The sequence below is a fragment of the Oreochromis niloticus genome, linkage group LG7 (genome assembly GCF_001858045.2).
Source record: "Oreochromis niloticus isolate F11D_XX linkage group LG7, O_niloticus_UMD_NMBU, whole genome shotgun sequence".
In the NCBI taxonomy this organism is placed as follows: domain Eukaryota; kingdom Metazoa; phylum Chordata; class Actinopteri; order Cichliformes; family Cichlidae; genus Oreochromis; species Oreochromis niloticus.
The window spans coordinates 7,946,062-7,962,642 of record NC_031972.2 but is presented as its reverse complement, the minus strand read 5'-3'; the positions used below and the strand labels follow the sequence as shown (position 1 = coordinate 7,962,642).

Here is a 16,581-nt window from a genome sequence, read left to right as displayed (position 1 = left end):
GCATGGTCGAATGGCTTCTCCAAGTCCACAAAACACATGTAGACTGGTTGGGCAAACTCTAATGCTCCCTCAAGTATCCTCGAGAGGATAAAGAGCTGGTACAGTGTTAAGCGACCAGGATGAAAACAGCTTTGTTCCTTCTGTATCGGAGGTTCGACTAATGGACAGAATCTCCTTTCCAGCACCCTTGCATAGAGGATAGTTGGCGCACACCCGCCGGTATCCTTTCCTGAAGATGGGAACCGGTCTGCCAATCCAGAGGTACTGCCCCTGATCTCCCATGCAACATTACAGTAGCATGTCAACCAAGACAGCCCTGCAACATCCAGAGTCTTCATGAACTCAGGGCAAACCTTTTAATCAGAAAGCCAGTTCTAGACTTTGCTGGATTGGGGGTATGGGGTTGAATCCACAGAATACGAAAAGTTTAGCATGCAACTTTTCATTCCCCCTTCCACTTAGAGTTATTTGGCCAGCTGTACCATAATGTTAATATTTAATATTAAATAACATCAAGTTTGAACAGCAGAAAATGTTGCCAATTTAAAAACAAAACAAAAACAAAAGTCTAAATAAATATTCCACTTATATATTAGATTCCTCCACATCTTCTGCACCTTTTTTTTTTTAATCAACATCTGTAAATCTTAGTACAGGGAAGGAGGCAGTGAGATGGTAAATGGTAAATGGACTGGTTCTTATATAGCGCTTTTCTACTCTTCTGAGCACTCAAAGCGCTTTACACAACTTGTGCATTCACCCATTCACACCCATTCGCACAAGCACATTTGTCTAAGTGCTTCTTTTAGCTAACATTCACACACATTCATACTCCGATGGATGCATCGGAGAGCAATTTGGGGTTAGTATCTTGCCCAAGGATATTTGGTATCCAGACTAGGGGAAGCCAGGAATCAAACCACCAACTTTCCGATCAGTAGGTGACCGGAACTATGAAAAATAGATTCCTAAATTGTGATTGCTGCAGTAAATGATGGGGAGATTTCATCCCCACTGTGAATTAAATGTATTGTAGAAGCAGGGGTGTCTGGACTCCGGGTGGGGGTAATTCCTGAGCACAATAATGATAATTTGAAGCTGGGGTGAACATAAAAGGTACTATTTCAATCTGTGAAAATCATAGAATTCAATGCAGTACACATACTGCAACTATCACAGTCAGATAATCAGACCCAACCAATATCACCCGCCCCCCCCCCCCAATAAAAATATGAATTATCTTGCATAAATAGGCTGTTGATTTTCTTTACTCATTTAACTTATTACAAGCAAAATAGTTGCATGTTTAATCATCTGTGAATTGACCCAGATTTATTTATTTATTTAGACAGAGATCTTGAGCCCCCCCCCCCCCCAATGTTCAGCACAAAGTTAGGCCAATGATGACAATACAGAAACAGTACAACTTACAAATGATTTGCTTTCCTGCTTTTGACAATATCTCTAAAATGAGAAGCATGCTGTCTCACAGGGGTGATGAAAAACTACTTCATGCATTTTTTAATTTCTAACCTGGACTATTGTAATTCATTATTATCAGGTTGTTCTAAACCCTCCCTGAACAGCCTTAAGTTGATCCAAAATGCTGTAGCGAGAGATTCCCAGCCAGTCGTGACAGATGCTGCAAATCCCTGAGCCTGGTTCTACTGGAGACTTCTTCCTTAAAAGGGAGTTTTTCCTTCCCACTGTCACCAAATGCTTGCTTAAGGGCCAGGTCTTTCTTGGAGATGAGATTTAAATCTCAATGACACTTTTTACTTGGATAAATAAAGGATACGAAGAATAAAGAGGGATGTCTGACTGCTGGAGTTTTCTCTGTGTTATTGTAATGTCTTTTGCCTTGCAAAATAAAGCACCTTCAGACAACTGTTGTTATCTTCCTCTATAAATAAAGTAAATTGAACTTTTATTGTCTATATAAACAGGGAATCGTATGAATCAAGTGTAAAAAAAAAGCGAGTTATTATTTTCATCATATTTACTATTGGGTTTTTAAATTAGTGATATATTTTGCACCACATTCATAAATTAAGACAACAATAAATTAATACAAAATAAAATTAAAAATTAAATTCAATATTTTTATTTTTTTCCCATGCAGACCGCAAATAAGTCATGTGATCTCATCACGTGACTGGGTTCAAAGTTGAAAGTCAAACAGCATTACAGCTCCTCGGTATGGCGGTCTTGGTAGGTTGCAGATCCTTTTGGCAATCTTTTCGCGTGCAGTCAGCGCATCGACAAAGTGCGTGTAGGCTAGCCGCTGCCTTCTTCTCCAGACGGTATGTTCTGTCTAACAGAGTCGTGCTTTGTCCTCGCCTGAACGGCCACGGTGCTGTTACGCGATACTACAGCTCCGACTCAAAGGATGACCTGCGCGTTAGATACCTGGACGGAGAAGACAGCGGTAAGTTCTTGTCACAGGCTGCATTACCTGGAATGCGAGTTTGTCAGGAGAAAGCTGGTGTTATTGTCGACACGGAATTCCAAAAAAGTCAAAGTAAAAGGTGGCATTCACATCACTGTGTAACATGATGTCATCCTAGACCGTAGCAAAAACCAGAAAAGGTTCAAATTAATTTAATGCAGGTACATTTCCAAAAATTAATTTGATAATCCCTTACCTTTAAGGCGAACAGAATGCAGTTTTGACATTGTTTACTGATAATGTTTAATAATTATGAGGAATTTCAAGTTAGTCGAATTTTCTCGAAAAGCTAGTGATAAATAAAAAAAATCATCATTGGTAATTAAATTGAAAAAAATATGTTCATAAGCTCTCTGACTATCTCGGCTATGTCTGGCAGAACATTTGTCTATTTAAAAATAACAAAAAACAATTAAGCCGTTTTATTTATTTTGGTATGTTCTTTGTAGTCATTTTATGTAGTCCTATGATGCGACTATATACGAGCGATTCTCTTTTGGTGACATAAACGTGTGTGTTGTGGTCAGTCAGCAGGATGTCACATCTGTCTTTCAGGTATTGTCGTCGTTGGAATAAATCGACCAAAAGCCAAAAATGCCATAAGCAAAAATCTTGTGAAAATGGTATGTATTGCTATGTTCCCTTTTTTTTTTTTTTCAAATTATGGTTAGAACCAAGCAAACAATTCCCAAGTTTCATCTAGGATTCTACTTACCTGCACTAGACATAGGCTTCTTTGTGCTTAGGTCATTCAGAGAGCTTGGCTACTTGGGTTATTCATTATATGTAGTTGTGGGTCATTGTGGCTCAGGGGTGGTGATCTTTCTTCATGTGTGAGTGAATCTAGTGTAAAAATCTTTCAAGTGGTTAAAGATTTAAATGCCAATTAATACTACAATTTCCTTTTCCACTTTGAATCTCCTCTAGTCACCACTTCTATAAATCAATTAACTTTCTTGATGTACAGTTTTAAAATTACACAACTTTAAGATCTGGAAGGAGTGCACACTTGTCTCTGTTCACCAATAACAGCCAACTATGACTAAGCTGTCCATGTTGTTTCTGTCCTCATATAACCCAGTAACAGAAAAATAGACTTCTGCTCTTTAAATATCTGCTGAGCCTAAGCACTCAGTAGAAACTGAAGAGCTCAAATCTATTTTTCTAAACTTTTAATATTTCTTAAGTACTAGTTTATCCTGAACTGTGCTTCAAGTTATTTATTTTCAGTTGTCATAATTTATAAAATGTTGACAGACATTTTTTTGTTGTTGTTGGAAAACTTTTTTGTCTTTCAGATGTTTGAAGCTGTGGAGGACATCAAGAAGAATAAAAAAGTGCGCAGTGTAATTTTATGCAGTTTGGTTCCTGGTATATTTTGTGCAGGTATACTGTCCTTGCTAATTGGGCTATTTTCTTTTTGAACCATAATTGGAATAATAATAATGATAACAATAAAAATGCTCTACGTTTTACGTGTCATTCTTCAGTTGTTGATAAATTCCCACATCACTATGATCCTGAATCTGAATTACCCATCTTGGGTCTTGTGAGCGAAATTCAGCTTTAAACTCAGAAACGGTAGCAGATGCCAAAACTCTGTGTGCTGGTAATGTACTCCGCTGCTGTATGCCTCACAGGGCTCGCAAAATCGCTACCAAAATCTATCTCAGCCCTGTCGGGCAGGGCTGAGATAGATTTTGGTAGCCCGACCGGAGATATCGCTAGCCCCGGGACGTCGGGCTAGCGATTTTGCGAGCCCTGCCTCAGGAAGCCACTTACCTCTGGCTGAACGCTTTTCTTTTGTGTCTATTGGCAGGTGCAGATCTGAAGGAGAGGGCCAAGATGCACCAGAGCGAAGTGGGACCATTTGTATCCAAAGCAAGAGCCCTCATTACAGAGCTAGGTAAAGTCTGAATCATGCAAAATGAGCTCGTGAATTGTTTATTTATTGAGTTGGAAGTGCTTTAATGGTTGTTTGAGGTTCATGCCACACTTGTGGATTTAATGGCTAAGGACTGCATTTACAAATAGCGCTATGCACAAATCTCTACTTAAACTGTGCACACAAATAATTTATGGACAAATCCTACATCCATCAATATTTATTTACCAAAATTTGTAAGTAATGTGAATACATTTTGTTTGAACCAGTACTTTTCTTAAATTCAGTTCACTTTTTGTTATATATGGCAGTTCCCAATGATGGTCTCTCCTGTATAAATACAGTGTGCATCTCCTTGATTGATAGAAGATCATTCTTTTCATAGGAAGCCTGCCAGTACCAACAATTGCTGCAATTGATGGTGCTGCCTTAGGAGGAGGTTTGGAAATGGCCCTTGCTTGTGACATCAGAATTTCCTGTAAGACTCAGAGGACTTTACTTTGAGCTTATAAATATGTCTGCCTGTGCCTGTGTTTACTAATATGACATTAGTAGGGCCCCATAGTAAACCTAAAAGGGCTACACTCAAAGGAATGTATGAAAATCAAATCAAATATATATTATGAAATGTGTTTGTAGTACTTCCAGCATTCCTCTAGTTTTACAAGTAAAGTAGATTTTTCCTTACTTGTGACAAATGGGTAATCATAGGTGTTGACCTAAAATTCACCAGTAGTATCAGCTCCTTGCTGCTCACCTCTTCCAGGGTGAGTGAGAACCTGAGTTATGGCATGCTGCTAACACGGATGCTAAACCTGCAGTAGAACATATTTTAACCAACTTTAAATTCGAGCCACAGTTAAACTGATTTTTAAGTTTACTTGGCACTTTAAGCTTTACTTTTATGAAGATCTGAAGCACTATTGGTCTCATTAAAAATAAAGATATGAAAAAAAAGTGTAATAAATGCTTTCTTTACCCGATGTGGTTGGGAAATTTTGCTGCACGTTTTCCAAAGCCACTAAATGCTACTAAGAAAAGTAGTAATTCTACTTCAGGATTGACCACTTGTGATTAGTTTATGTCACTCTTAAAATACATTAATATGCTGAGATATCTGGTACAGATGGAACAGAGTTGCAGTTGGGTTGCAGTTTTCACTGTTATTCACTTTAGTGGTTTTAATGTTGTGTGTTAAAAGCGTGCATCAGTAGTAGTGGTAGTAATAATTTTTCTCTTTAATCTTTCTAGCCAATACTGCAAAAATGGGACTAGTTGAGACTAAACTTGCAATTATTCCTGGAGCAGGTACAGCATGTTTTATTTCATTTCTTTGTAAATTTTGTAGTTTCATTTTAAATTATGGTGTCTATAAAAATGTAGTGTGTAGAGACAGACCACTAATTAGATTTAGAAACCTTGGGAAAATAACTTGGGGGATTGTTTCTACAACTTTATTCCTATAGTTTCTCCACAAGGTGGTCATTTTTACACTGAATTGCTACTGTATCAATGGGTGAGGCCATATCCTATCCAGGTTTCTCCTGTGTCCTGTGCAGGTGGTACACAACGTCTCCCTAGGGTGATTGGCGTCTCTCTTGCCAAGGAGCTCATCTTTGCTGCACGAGTGGTTGATGGAACACAGGCACAACAAATGGGTCTTGTCAGTCATTCTGTGGAGCAGAATGACAGTGGAGATGCTGCCTACTTGAGGGCTCTGGAGCTTTCACGGGAGATTAACCCCCAGGTAAAAAGATCATGTAACTGATAAGCAGATCTTTGTATCAGTAATTTCAAGACCCTATTTTTAAAATGTACCCTTACCCAACTGGACACTACTCCTTCAAGGTCTGCTTATTGCAATATGTGAGCACTCCATTGCGACTGTTATTTTTAGCTCTCTTTCATGATTGCTATAATAAATACCTGAATATTCACACTTGTGTTGCATGCCAGATTTCATACTCTCTAAAAACAGAATCTCTCAGTTTGACTTTGGGAAAGTGGACAGTCTCAGTGATTCAAATCACAGATAGTGAGCGGTCATTGTGCTGGCATGCAAAATCTTCTATTTTACTAATGTAGTGAGAGCAGTTCAGTTCAAGCTGTTTCACCCATAGTTGTCCCCTAGAACTCTCATCATGTTGCAGTGGAGCTCTTACAATGTGACCTGTGGGGATGAAATTATGGTGCACAACCCTATGAATTTGTAAGAAAACTGGTTGGGCTTCTGCTCAGTTGTACCTTCTTCAGGCTATGTCCCTGAACACAGCAGGTTAGACGTGGTCAAAAAAGGGCTTGAGGTGTTTAGTGCCAAATTGAAAGGATTCATTTTTGTTTGCTTTGATCGTTCATATTTTACAACAGAACATTTTGTGCAAAACAACCTGACTAAAAAAAACAGCAAAACATTTTCTCATATTAACCATTTCAACCATAACATATAAAACTTATATACATTTTGGATTTTTTTTTTTTGACTCCACAGGGCCCAATTGCAATAAGGATGGCAAAGCTGGCAATTAACCAGGGGATAGAGGTAAGTGTGGTCAGTGGAGGGGTGCCTTTACATATCTTTATTTTGTTGTAATTTTGTAATAAAATGTACATTTTCAAAACTTTACACCTTTTAAAGCTCTTCAGTTTAACTCTTTGTGGACAAAGATATTTTTTGGCTATATTGCAACCCTAACTGAGAATTGCAACATTCCCTTTCAGGTGGATTTATCTACAGGTCTGGCAATAGAAGAGGCTTGTTATTCCCAAGTGAGTAATGAAAAAGTGTGATTGTGGGGGTTGAAGATTGTTGGCATTAATGAAAGGTAGAATGTGAGGGTCAGGAAAACCTCACTTATGTTATTCATCTCAATTATATAAAGTAGAAGAGATCATTTTGAGGCTATATTGCGCACCCCTAACAGAGATGTCTCTTATTTGTTATTACAACCAGTCAGGTTATTTCATGCAGTAAACTGAGCAGTTTGCAATGTTACAGATTTTTAGTCACATTCGTACCTGGAGATCTGTCCATTTAAAAACAAAACAAAACAACAACAAAAAACAAAACAAAAAAAACCCAGTATAGAGCACAAAGATCTCTGTACCTTTATATACCAATACATTTTAAATTAAAAACAAATAATAAATAAAAAAGAATAATAATAATACTGAAACAAGTCATAAATCAGTCATCCATATAGATGCATGTGTGATCAGTGTGGCCTTGTCCAAAAACCCCCCCACAAGACTTCTGTTTATCTCTTAATCATTGTTTCATCATTGTAACTGTATTGTTATGATACTGTTTGTTTCTCTTTTTTTCATAATGTCTGACCTTTGCAATATTGTTTGGTTTCTTTTTCTTTCTTTGATCTTCTATAAAAATACATTAAGATCATTCATTTCAGAAGTAGAATTGGGTATCTTTATCAAATGTTGAAAGAATTTATTAACTGACCCTAGATCGTCCAATTAATCTTGGATATACAAATGTAGTTAAATAACAGCTTGACTACACAGAAGGCAGATCTGTTGTTTCTGGCAGAGCCATTGTGTCATTCACGTTTTAACCTTTGCAGGTGCAATGGGTTTTGCTTGCATACATGTATGACCCCAACTGCAATTTTTAGTTGTAATTCCTGCAGTTTTACATATTAACAGAGTGATGGTGTACTTGTTCTGAGTGTTGGCTAGGGAAGAAAACAACCTGTGTAACCAATAGGGTATTGTGAAACCATTGGGAGGGTAATTTGTGTCTTGTGTATATACAAGAACACAGTAGTGGCCACAGTGCATGGTTTTTACTACTCACATGCTTTGGGTGTTTTTTAAGGTGATACCAACTAAAGACCGTTTGGAAGGCTTGGCTGCTTTCAAGGAGAAGAGGCAGCCTCAGTACAAGGGGGAATGAAGTCATCGTTCCAGAATCGATCAGTTCTGCCTTCAGCTCTGCTACTGTTCCACTGCTTCCAACATAAATTATGGGTCAGACTGAACTCGCCAACACATTAGCCCATACAGTACCCATAGGATAGTTGACACCTGGACCTAAGGGGTTATTGTGGGCTGGTGTTTCAGGCTAAAGCACTTTCTGACTTTGTCAATTCAATTCACTTTTATTTATATAGTGACAATTTATGACAGCAGTCACCGCAAGGCGCTTTAAATTGTAAGGTAAAGACTTTACAACTAACTACATTAAGATTTGGAGAAACAAAGCAAACTAACCCAGCTAAGTTAAATGTGCACTGCTGTGTTCATGTCTGCATAAAACAGTTTTTGATTTACTTTACCAAAATGAAGTGAATGGAGATGGTTTGATTTCTTACTTTTGGGGCCTCAATGTGCTAGTAACAAAAAAATCCTTCAGATTAACTGGTTGAAAATCATTAATTGTTATTTTTCTGCAAGTCAGGTTTTGGTGCCAAATTAATCTGATTAAAAAACTTATGTCAACTCAACTATAATTTGACAAAAAAAGATCTGAGCAACTTGATTACTGCTCAGATCTTGATACGTTTCCTCATTTGTTTCATAGCAAACATAACCTAAACTATTTTGTTTACATGTCATCTTTACTTGCTGTCCCATTTTGTTATTTACTGAAGACAACATCATATTAAAGTTGTTGTTTTTTTGTTTTTTTTTAATATTTAATATAAACCTTCTTAAAACACAAGGGGTGCTTAAAGCTTACGTCGTCTGAAATGATCTGAAATCGGCTTGTCTCCCTTTACAGCAACTTTGTTCTGATTGGCTATTCCTTGAACAGCACAACAGTGGAATGTGCTTTTCTGCTGAGAGCCAGAGCCACACCTGAGATAACGATATAAGGATATCAGCTCTGGCATCATACAAAGCTAAGAATAGAGCAAAACTCCTCAAACCAATAGTTTTTAGTAGTCTAAAGCCTGATCTTTTGGCTTATATTGATTAAAATAATGGGATATCTGCTGTCCTCATTATTTGTAACTGACCATGTTCAATATGACTGTCGTAAGTAGTGAATATGACAGAAAAGAAAAAGCAGAGTAAGTCCCGTGGAGACCAGAGAAGCAGCATGTTGAATGTGAATTTAAATGCATCACAGAGCTCACTACGAACTCAAAGTCACTTAATTATTTTTAACGTATACTACATTGAAAGATGAGTGGTTTTTCTTGCAGTATACATCTGTCAATAGTACTGCTGGAAAGGTCAAAAGCGTGGGATTTGAATGACTCTACAAACATCACAAGTCTGTTTGGTTTTTAGTGTATCTGCAGAAATTGAATACATTTTCAGTTTGAATTGAGAAATGTGAACTACACTTAAGCTTTTTTTATTTCAGAATACAATTAAAAAAAGTTTTATCAGTGTAATTTGTGTTATTGTGGTTTTTTATATAAATGATATTCATTTTAAATGTGCATTAACACAGAGTTTTGTTAATCATCAACTTTTTGGCTGCTACCTTCAGGAGTTGTCACAGCGGGTCATTTGCTCTCATCTCACCTTATCCTTAGTATCCTTCCTTGTTACACCATCCTTCTGCATACCCGCTGTCACCACATCCATGAATCTTTTCTGTGAGCCCCCCCCTCCACTTGAGCTGTCATATTGATATACTCGCTTTAAATTTTGTAGGCTCTTTACCTTATAATATAAAGTGGCGTTAGGCAACTGAAAAAAATTGAATTGTCCTGTCCATCTTGATCGCTCACAGTGAGTGTCTTAACATTTTTAACTCTTGCCTCAAACTCTATCTTCTGACTTTGGGTCAGTGCCACCATCCCCACACCATGCATCATAGGTGTCCCTCCCATCTTGTAAATCTCCCTTTCACACTTGCTGCTATCCTTCTGTTGCAAATCATCCCTGCTGTTACTACAGATCAGAGTGGTGCTTATAAACACCTTAGACAATGGAGACTCCTGCCTGAGTTCATCTGTCAGCCTGTCCAACACCTTTGCAAATAAGAAGGGGTGATGATGTAATACCACCTAAACCCTGAACACTTATGTCACTCCTACCACACACCTCACCACTCTTTCACTGCTGTCCTCATACAAATTTCTCTGCTACTACTGATTTTCTAATGCGCCACTGCAGTTCCTCTCTTGGCACCCTATCATATACTTTCTCCAGATCAATGACAATACAACTCTTTCTAGCCTTCTCTATACTTCTCTATCAACACACTCCACCTTTCTTCTTAACATAGCTTCAACAATGCTTTCCCAAATTTCATCGTATGGCTCATCAATTTTATAACTCTGACCATTACTAGATCTGCTTTCTGGACCATCAGATGCTGCCTCTCCTATATGGTTTCAGTTTGTGAAATAGTATTTCTTTCTTGATTTCTATTTTTTTTTTTTTTTACATTTTTTTATACTTGCCTGTTTCAGTTTATCAAACAAATTTTAATATTAAACAGAGATAATTTAAGTTAATATAATGCAGATTTTAAATGATGATTTCATACATTAAGGGGGAAAAAAAGCTCTCCAAGCCTACTTGGCCATATGTAAAAAGTAATTGCCAACCAAACCTAATAACTGGTTCTGCCATCCTTCTAAGCAAGAACTGCAATCAAATATTTGCAATACCTGGCAATGTGACTTTCACAGTGCTATTGGGGAATTGTGGCAGACTCTTCTTTATTGAATGTTTTTACTTGGTGGTGCGTTTCAGGTCACTGTCCTGCTAAATAAACCAAGTTCACTTGAGTTACAGGGCATAAACTGCTGGCCAGACATTCTCTTTCAGGATTTTCTGGTAGAGAGGACAATTCATGGGATGCAAGTCATCCAGGCCCCATAGCAGCAAAGCATAGACCATCAAACAACCACCACCATGTTTAACCATTGGTGTGATGTTCTTTTTCTGAAATGCTGTTAGTATTACACGAGATATAATAGGACACAAACCCTCCAAAGAGTTCAGCTTTTGTCTCATCAGGCCACAGGATATTTCCCCACAAGTACTGGGTATTTTGAAGATGTTTTTGCAGTAGCTGTTGCCTTAAAACTCTCCCATGAATGCCATTTCTACCCAGTTTCTTACTTTTGAATCATGAACACGGACCTTAACCTGAGGCCTGCAGTTCTTAAGATGTTGTTCTTAATTCTTTTGTGACCTCCTGGATGAGTCATTGATTACTCTTGAAGTAATTTGGTAGGCCAGCCACTCAAAGGTTCACCACTGTTCCAAGAATTCTTGATTTGTCCATAATGATCTCACCTTAGTTCACTGGATTCCAAAGATTTAGAAAGGTTTTGTAAACCTTTCCAGACTTAAAGATTTCATTGACTTTGTATCTTATCTGTTCATACCATAATCTAAAGAAACTAATGATGTGTTACTTTGAGATGGTGTCAGTGAGTGTGGCTGGCCATCATCTGTAACCTGTTCTCTTTATGGCCACTCAGCGTACATCTGTTTTGCTTTCTTTTCATTTATGACCACCAACTTCTAAATATTTTAGTCACTGTTGAAGAGTAGTCCCAACTGGTCCCAGGATATCAGCAATTTTGTATTGAACTTGTGCTAGCAACCATACCTATGTGTATTTGCCGCAGTCCAGCTTGCCTTTCTTTCCACAACAAATACAGAAGATGGGGAAAACACTGCGTCATTATCCCCTGGAAGTCCCTGAGTTATCAATCGATGCCACCTGTGACTATGCATCTCATTGCCCAGCCTTCACAGTGTTATGTGCAATCTCGTGGTTGTTGGTCTGGTCCCTTGGCGGTTGAAGTCAGGGTGGGCTCCGGTCTCTTTAGTATGGGAGAGGGTGTCTATGCTGGGTGTCGAGTGATTCTCGGGCGCCTGGGGTCCTGTGGCCCTGATTTCATCTCCCACAAAGATGACTGGCCTGTGGTTCTCTGGTGCTCTTGCCCTTTGGCTGTGAGGGATCCATCTAGGGCCTCCCTTCCTCTAATGCTGGGGTGGACGTGCAGCTTTTATCAATATGTGTGGCCTGGGGTCTTCAGTACTCTGGGGGTGCTGTGGATGGCCCAGGTCTCTTGGGTCTTTTTTCTGTCTGCATCTGGCTCCTGGGGGGGCATTATTGTGGCCTCACATCTTGGTCAAGTTACTTGAAAAAAGTAATCAGTTGCTAATTACTAATTACTTCTCCAAGAAATTAATCCCATTACTTTACTGATTACTCATTTTCAAAAGTAGTTAGTTACTTTATTACTTCATTACTTTAAAAACATGATACACAACCTGAATAAGTTATAAAGCAATAGCCCTTTCAGGCCAATTCTATTTTTTCTGCATAATCCATAATCCATAGACTAATTATATTTAAGATTGAAGCATTAATTAATGGCAGGACTTCTTTGGGCAGTTTTGTAGGAATGGGGTCTAAAAGACACATTGATGATTTGGAGGAAGTAATTATTGAAGTTAACTCAGAAAGATCAGTTGGAGAAAAGGACTAAATGAATATCAATGGTACTGAAAGTAGCTGTAGATAATGTTACATCTGTGAGATGATTATGAGTAACTTTTTCTCTAATGGTTAAAATTTTATTTGTGAACAAGTTCATGAAGTCATTCCTAGTTGGTTGGCTCAACAGCCTTCTGACTTTTTGTCAGCCTGGTTACAGTGCTGAATGGAAACCTAGGGTTGTTCTTATTTTCTTCAATCAATGATGAATAGTAAGATGTTGTAGCCTAAGGGAGGGCTTTCTTATAAAGCAAAATACTATTTCTCCAGGCTAAATGATGATCTTCTAAATTTGTGATATGCCATTTCCTCTCCATTTTACGAGTTATCTGCTTTAAGCCACGTGTTTGAGAATTAAGTACTTGTGATTTGAGGCCCTCTTTTCCACAGCTGTGCCACGCAGTGTGAAAACCACACCTAACCACTGCACCAAACTATATGTTGCTTTATGAAGAAGAAACCTGGATCAGAAATATTTATCCTGGGACAGGTTATTGATGTTGTGGAGGAGTACCTGAGCATCCACAGCAGACTGAACTGGAAGACCAACACAAAAGTGGATGAGCAGGCTCTATTTTTTTAGGAACCTTGATACTTCAATCCTGCAGGAAAATGTGAAGATTTCCTATCAGTCTGTTGTAGTAAATGTGGTTGTCTCTGAAACAGGGACAACAGCAGATAGGAATATGAATAAACTGATTCGGCAGGGCAGCTCTGTCAACTGGCTGCATGAGCATCATTTGCACCACTTACTGGACTATAACTGGAGAACTTTCTCTAACAAACAGATTGAGCTCCTCTGCCAGAACAGATACAGGAAATCTGTCATGCATTATACAATATCTCTCTACAGTGCAGCAGATTATCATCTTGACTCCCACTTTAACCTTATTTTTTCCCTTTCTGATTTTAAAATATTTTGCTATGATGATAATCCTTATTATTACTACTATAGCAAGAGAATTTCCCAAATCTAGAATAAATGAAGTAGATCATATGTTAATTTCAGCTTTTGCGTACATATAAAAGGCACTGGTTTTTGTCCGCTAGAGTGGGATTTTCACAGCATATTCTGCACCACATCTCTGTGCATTCATCATTTGTTTGAAGCCAGCTCACCTCCTGCAACCACTTTTCCGAGAATACGCGCTTCTTTTGCGGTTCGGACTACTTCTGACATTTCTTTGGAGGTGGAGGAACACCAAAGTAATTGCTTAAAGGAGCTTGCTTCTTCGACATCTTTAAGAGTTCTAAACAAATGTCTGTCCTCCAGAAAATCTTATGTACGCAAACACGCGTTGCAACTTCTTATCTGGTGTGTGTCTTTTTTTTTGACAGCGGATGCACCCCTGCTTATAAATACATATGCCACAAGACCAGCCCCAAAAATACTCCTGCTCAGAAGAGGGGTCGCAAACCTGACACTGTGCCTTTTTAGCAAATCCAAGTAGCTTTTTTTTTTTTTTTTTTAAAGAAGGCTTTGCACTACTGCAGGTGTTAGTAAATCTGGCCCTAAATCTTTGTTTAAAAAAAAAAAAAACGTTGCACACTGTAGTTTCAACATGGCGGCCATCTGGGACTGCATTGTTAAGGAGACTAGTGCAAGGTTATTTGGATTCTTAGCACACGGCATGTTTGTTTTCCTAAATCCTTATCAGTTTTCTTACCTACCTTTCCTTGGTGACATTTTCATTCAAGTCATGGAAAAGAGGTTAGGAAAAGGAAGTAGGAGGGACTTTTGTAACATACCAGACTTTCTTTTACAGACTCTGACAAACATGTTAGACCTGTTTGTGCACCTAATGTTCTAAATAGAATAGCCCAACACCACTGCTGTGTTAGCTGAATCTTCTCGCAGCTTCTCAGTAGGGTTTGCCCCCTTCCTGATTTCCTGTTTTTTTTGGTCACACTTAAATGTTTCAGATCATCGAAAAAATGAAATATTAGACAAAGATAACACAAGTAAATTAAAATGCAGTTTCTAAATGAAGGTGTTAAAAGGGGGGGAACCTCTAAAAACCTGGAGAAAAAACTCCAACCCTACATGGCCCTGTGTGAAAAAGTGATTGTCTCCTAAACCTAATAATTGGCTGGGCCACACTTAGCAGCAACAATAGCAATCAAGCATTTGTGATAACAGGCAGTGAGTCTTTTACAGCCCTGTGGATGATTTTTGTCCCACTCATCTTTGCAGAATTGTTTGAGCACGAACCATCTTTTAAATTGTTAAAGGTCATGCCATAGCATCCCAGTTGGATTCACGTCAGGACTGCAACTCATCAGTCCACAGAGTATTTTCCCAAAAGTATTGGGGATCATCAAGCTGTTTTCTGGCAAAACTGAGAAGAGCCTTTATATTCCTTTTGTTCAGCAGTGGTTTTTGACTTGGAACTCTGCATGCAGGCCATTTTTGCCCATCTCTGTCTTATGGTGAAGTCATGAACATCGACCTTAACTGAGGCAAGTGAGGCCTGCAGTTCTTTGGATGTTGTTCTGGGTCTGGCTTTTGTGACCTCTTGGATGAGCTGCCATTGCCATTTGTGGATGATGGCTCTCACTGGAGTCCCACAGCTCTAGAAATGACTGTATAAACTTTCCCAGACTGAGAGATTTCAGTTACTTTGTTTCTCATTTGTTCCTGAATTGGATCACCACATGATGTCTGGCTTTCGAGGATCTTTTGGTCCACTGAACTTTGTCAGGCAGGTCCTATTTAACTGATTTCTTGATTGCGAACAGGTGTGACAGTAATCAGGCTTGGGCGATACACCACAGTTTATTTATGTTGGGGGCATTTCCTTTTTTACACAGGACCATGTAGGTTTGGACTTTTACCTTTTAATAATAAAGTCCTCCATTTAGAAAATGCATTTTGTGTTTATTTGTGTTATCTTTGTCTAATATTAAAATTTGATCTGAAACATTTAAGTGTGGTAAACATACAAAAAACGAAAACAGGAAGGGGGAAAATACTTTTTCATACCATTGTATATGGTGGTCTCGCTTTGCACAGCAGAATTTGTCATTTCCGGACCTGTAATCCATACTTTGCTGTCTGTCATGAAGTGCAGGTAAATTAAAACAGAACAAAACCTCAACAGGAGAACCATATATGAATCTACACAATCAATACATTTTTCTAGTACAATGATGCTGATCATCGGGCTCAGTCTAGGGGTGACATCACTGCACTTGCAGCCATGTCTTTTTTTCTTTTGCATCTTGTGATTAGGATTTGTTGTTTAGGGTTAAGTTAGGCTGAAGGTAGACATGCATTGCTTATGATATAGAATAAGGGTAGTCATTTGTGCAAGGCTGTGAACAGACTGTTGAGGCCCTGGCCAGCAGTTATGTGCAGACCTGGCCTGTGGCTTAATGCTGCTTGCTCAGGGCCTGACAACAGACTGAACATCCCCACTGTGGCTGGCCTCCTTCCGGCAGATGTCCCAACTCTAAGCCGGGGGGAATCCCACCACAAGTCAGAGTTGCGTAAAGAAAGACCGGTTCCCCAATACTGGAAACCTGCACCCCAGACGCTTCTCATGGGAAACATAGAAGGTGCAAGTGTAACGGCATCCTTCATAGATTTCTTTTCTTTTTTTTAAGGAACAATTTTTGTCACCGCAGGACAGTTTGGAAGATGTGGCTCTTCCTCCCTGAGCATGTTTTGTGGGGCTGTTTGCAACTGTTTCTTAACATGTGGTTTGGGCCTCAAATAGTTGAATTGAAGGCCATCTCAACAGTATTTACACTGAGCAAACACTTTAAAATTTTGTACAACCGAAGTAAAGCCAACATTAGAAAATA

At 38.7% G+C, this 16,581-nt stretch overlaps 1 protein-coding gene across 2 annotated transcripts; it reads left to right on the top strand.

Moving 5' to 3' along the window:
- Positions 1-2,155: 2,155 nt before the first annotated feature.
- auh (AU RNA binding protein/enoyl-CoA hydratase) lies at positions 2,156-9,478 on the top strand. Of its 2 annotated transcripts, XM_003439453.5 has the most exons (10): positions 2,156-2,428; positions 3,005-3,072; positions 3,748-3,835; positions 4,269-4,355; positions 4,720-4,812; positions 5,586-5,642; positions 5,894-6,081; positions 6,823-6,873; positions 7,053-7,100; positions 8,167-9,478. In XM_003439453.5, exons 1-10 carry the CDS (start codon positions 2,200-2,202, stop codon positions 8,242-8,244), a joined length of 987 nt encoding a protein of 328 aa, XP_003439501.3. In that variant the 5' UTR covers positions 2,156-2,199; the 3' UTR covers positions 8,245-9,478. The 2 variants fall into 2 exon arrangements, with proteins under 2 accessions (XP_003439501.3, XP_025764970.1); XM_025909185.1 differs by lacking the exon at positions 5,586-5,642.
- Positions 9,479-16,581: the final 7,103 nt, after the last annotated feature.

Excerpts from the sequence above, each read along its gene's own strand:
- auh (XM_003439453.5), top strand. The coding sequence starts at position 2,200 with ATGGCGGTCTTGGTAGGTTGCAGATCCTTTTGGCAATCTTTTCGCGTG. Across the intron at positions 4,356-4,719 it reads AGCCCTCATTACAGAGCTAG|GAAGCCTGCCAGTACCAACA; the intron begins GTAAAGTCTGAA and ends TTCTTTTCATAG. Across the intron at positions 5,643-5,893 it reads TGCAATTATTCCTGGAGCAG|GTGGTACACAACGTCTCCCT; the intron begins GTACAGCATGTT and ends TGTCCTGTGCAG.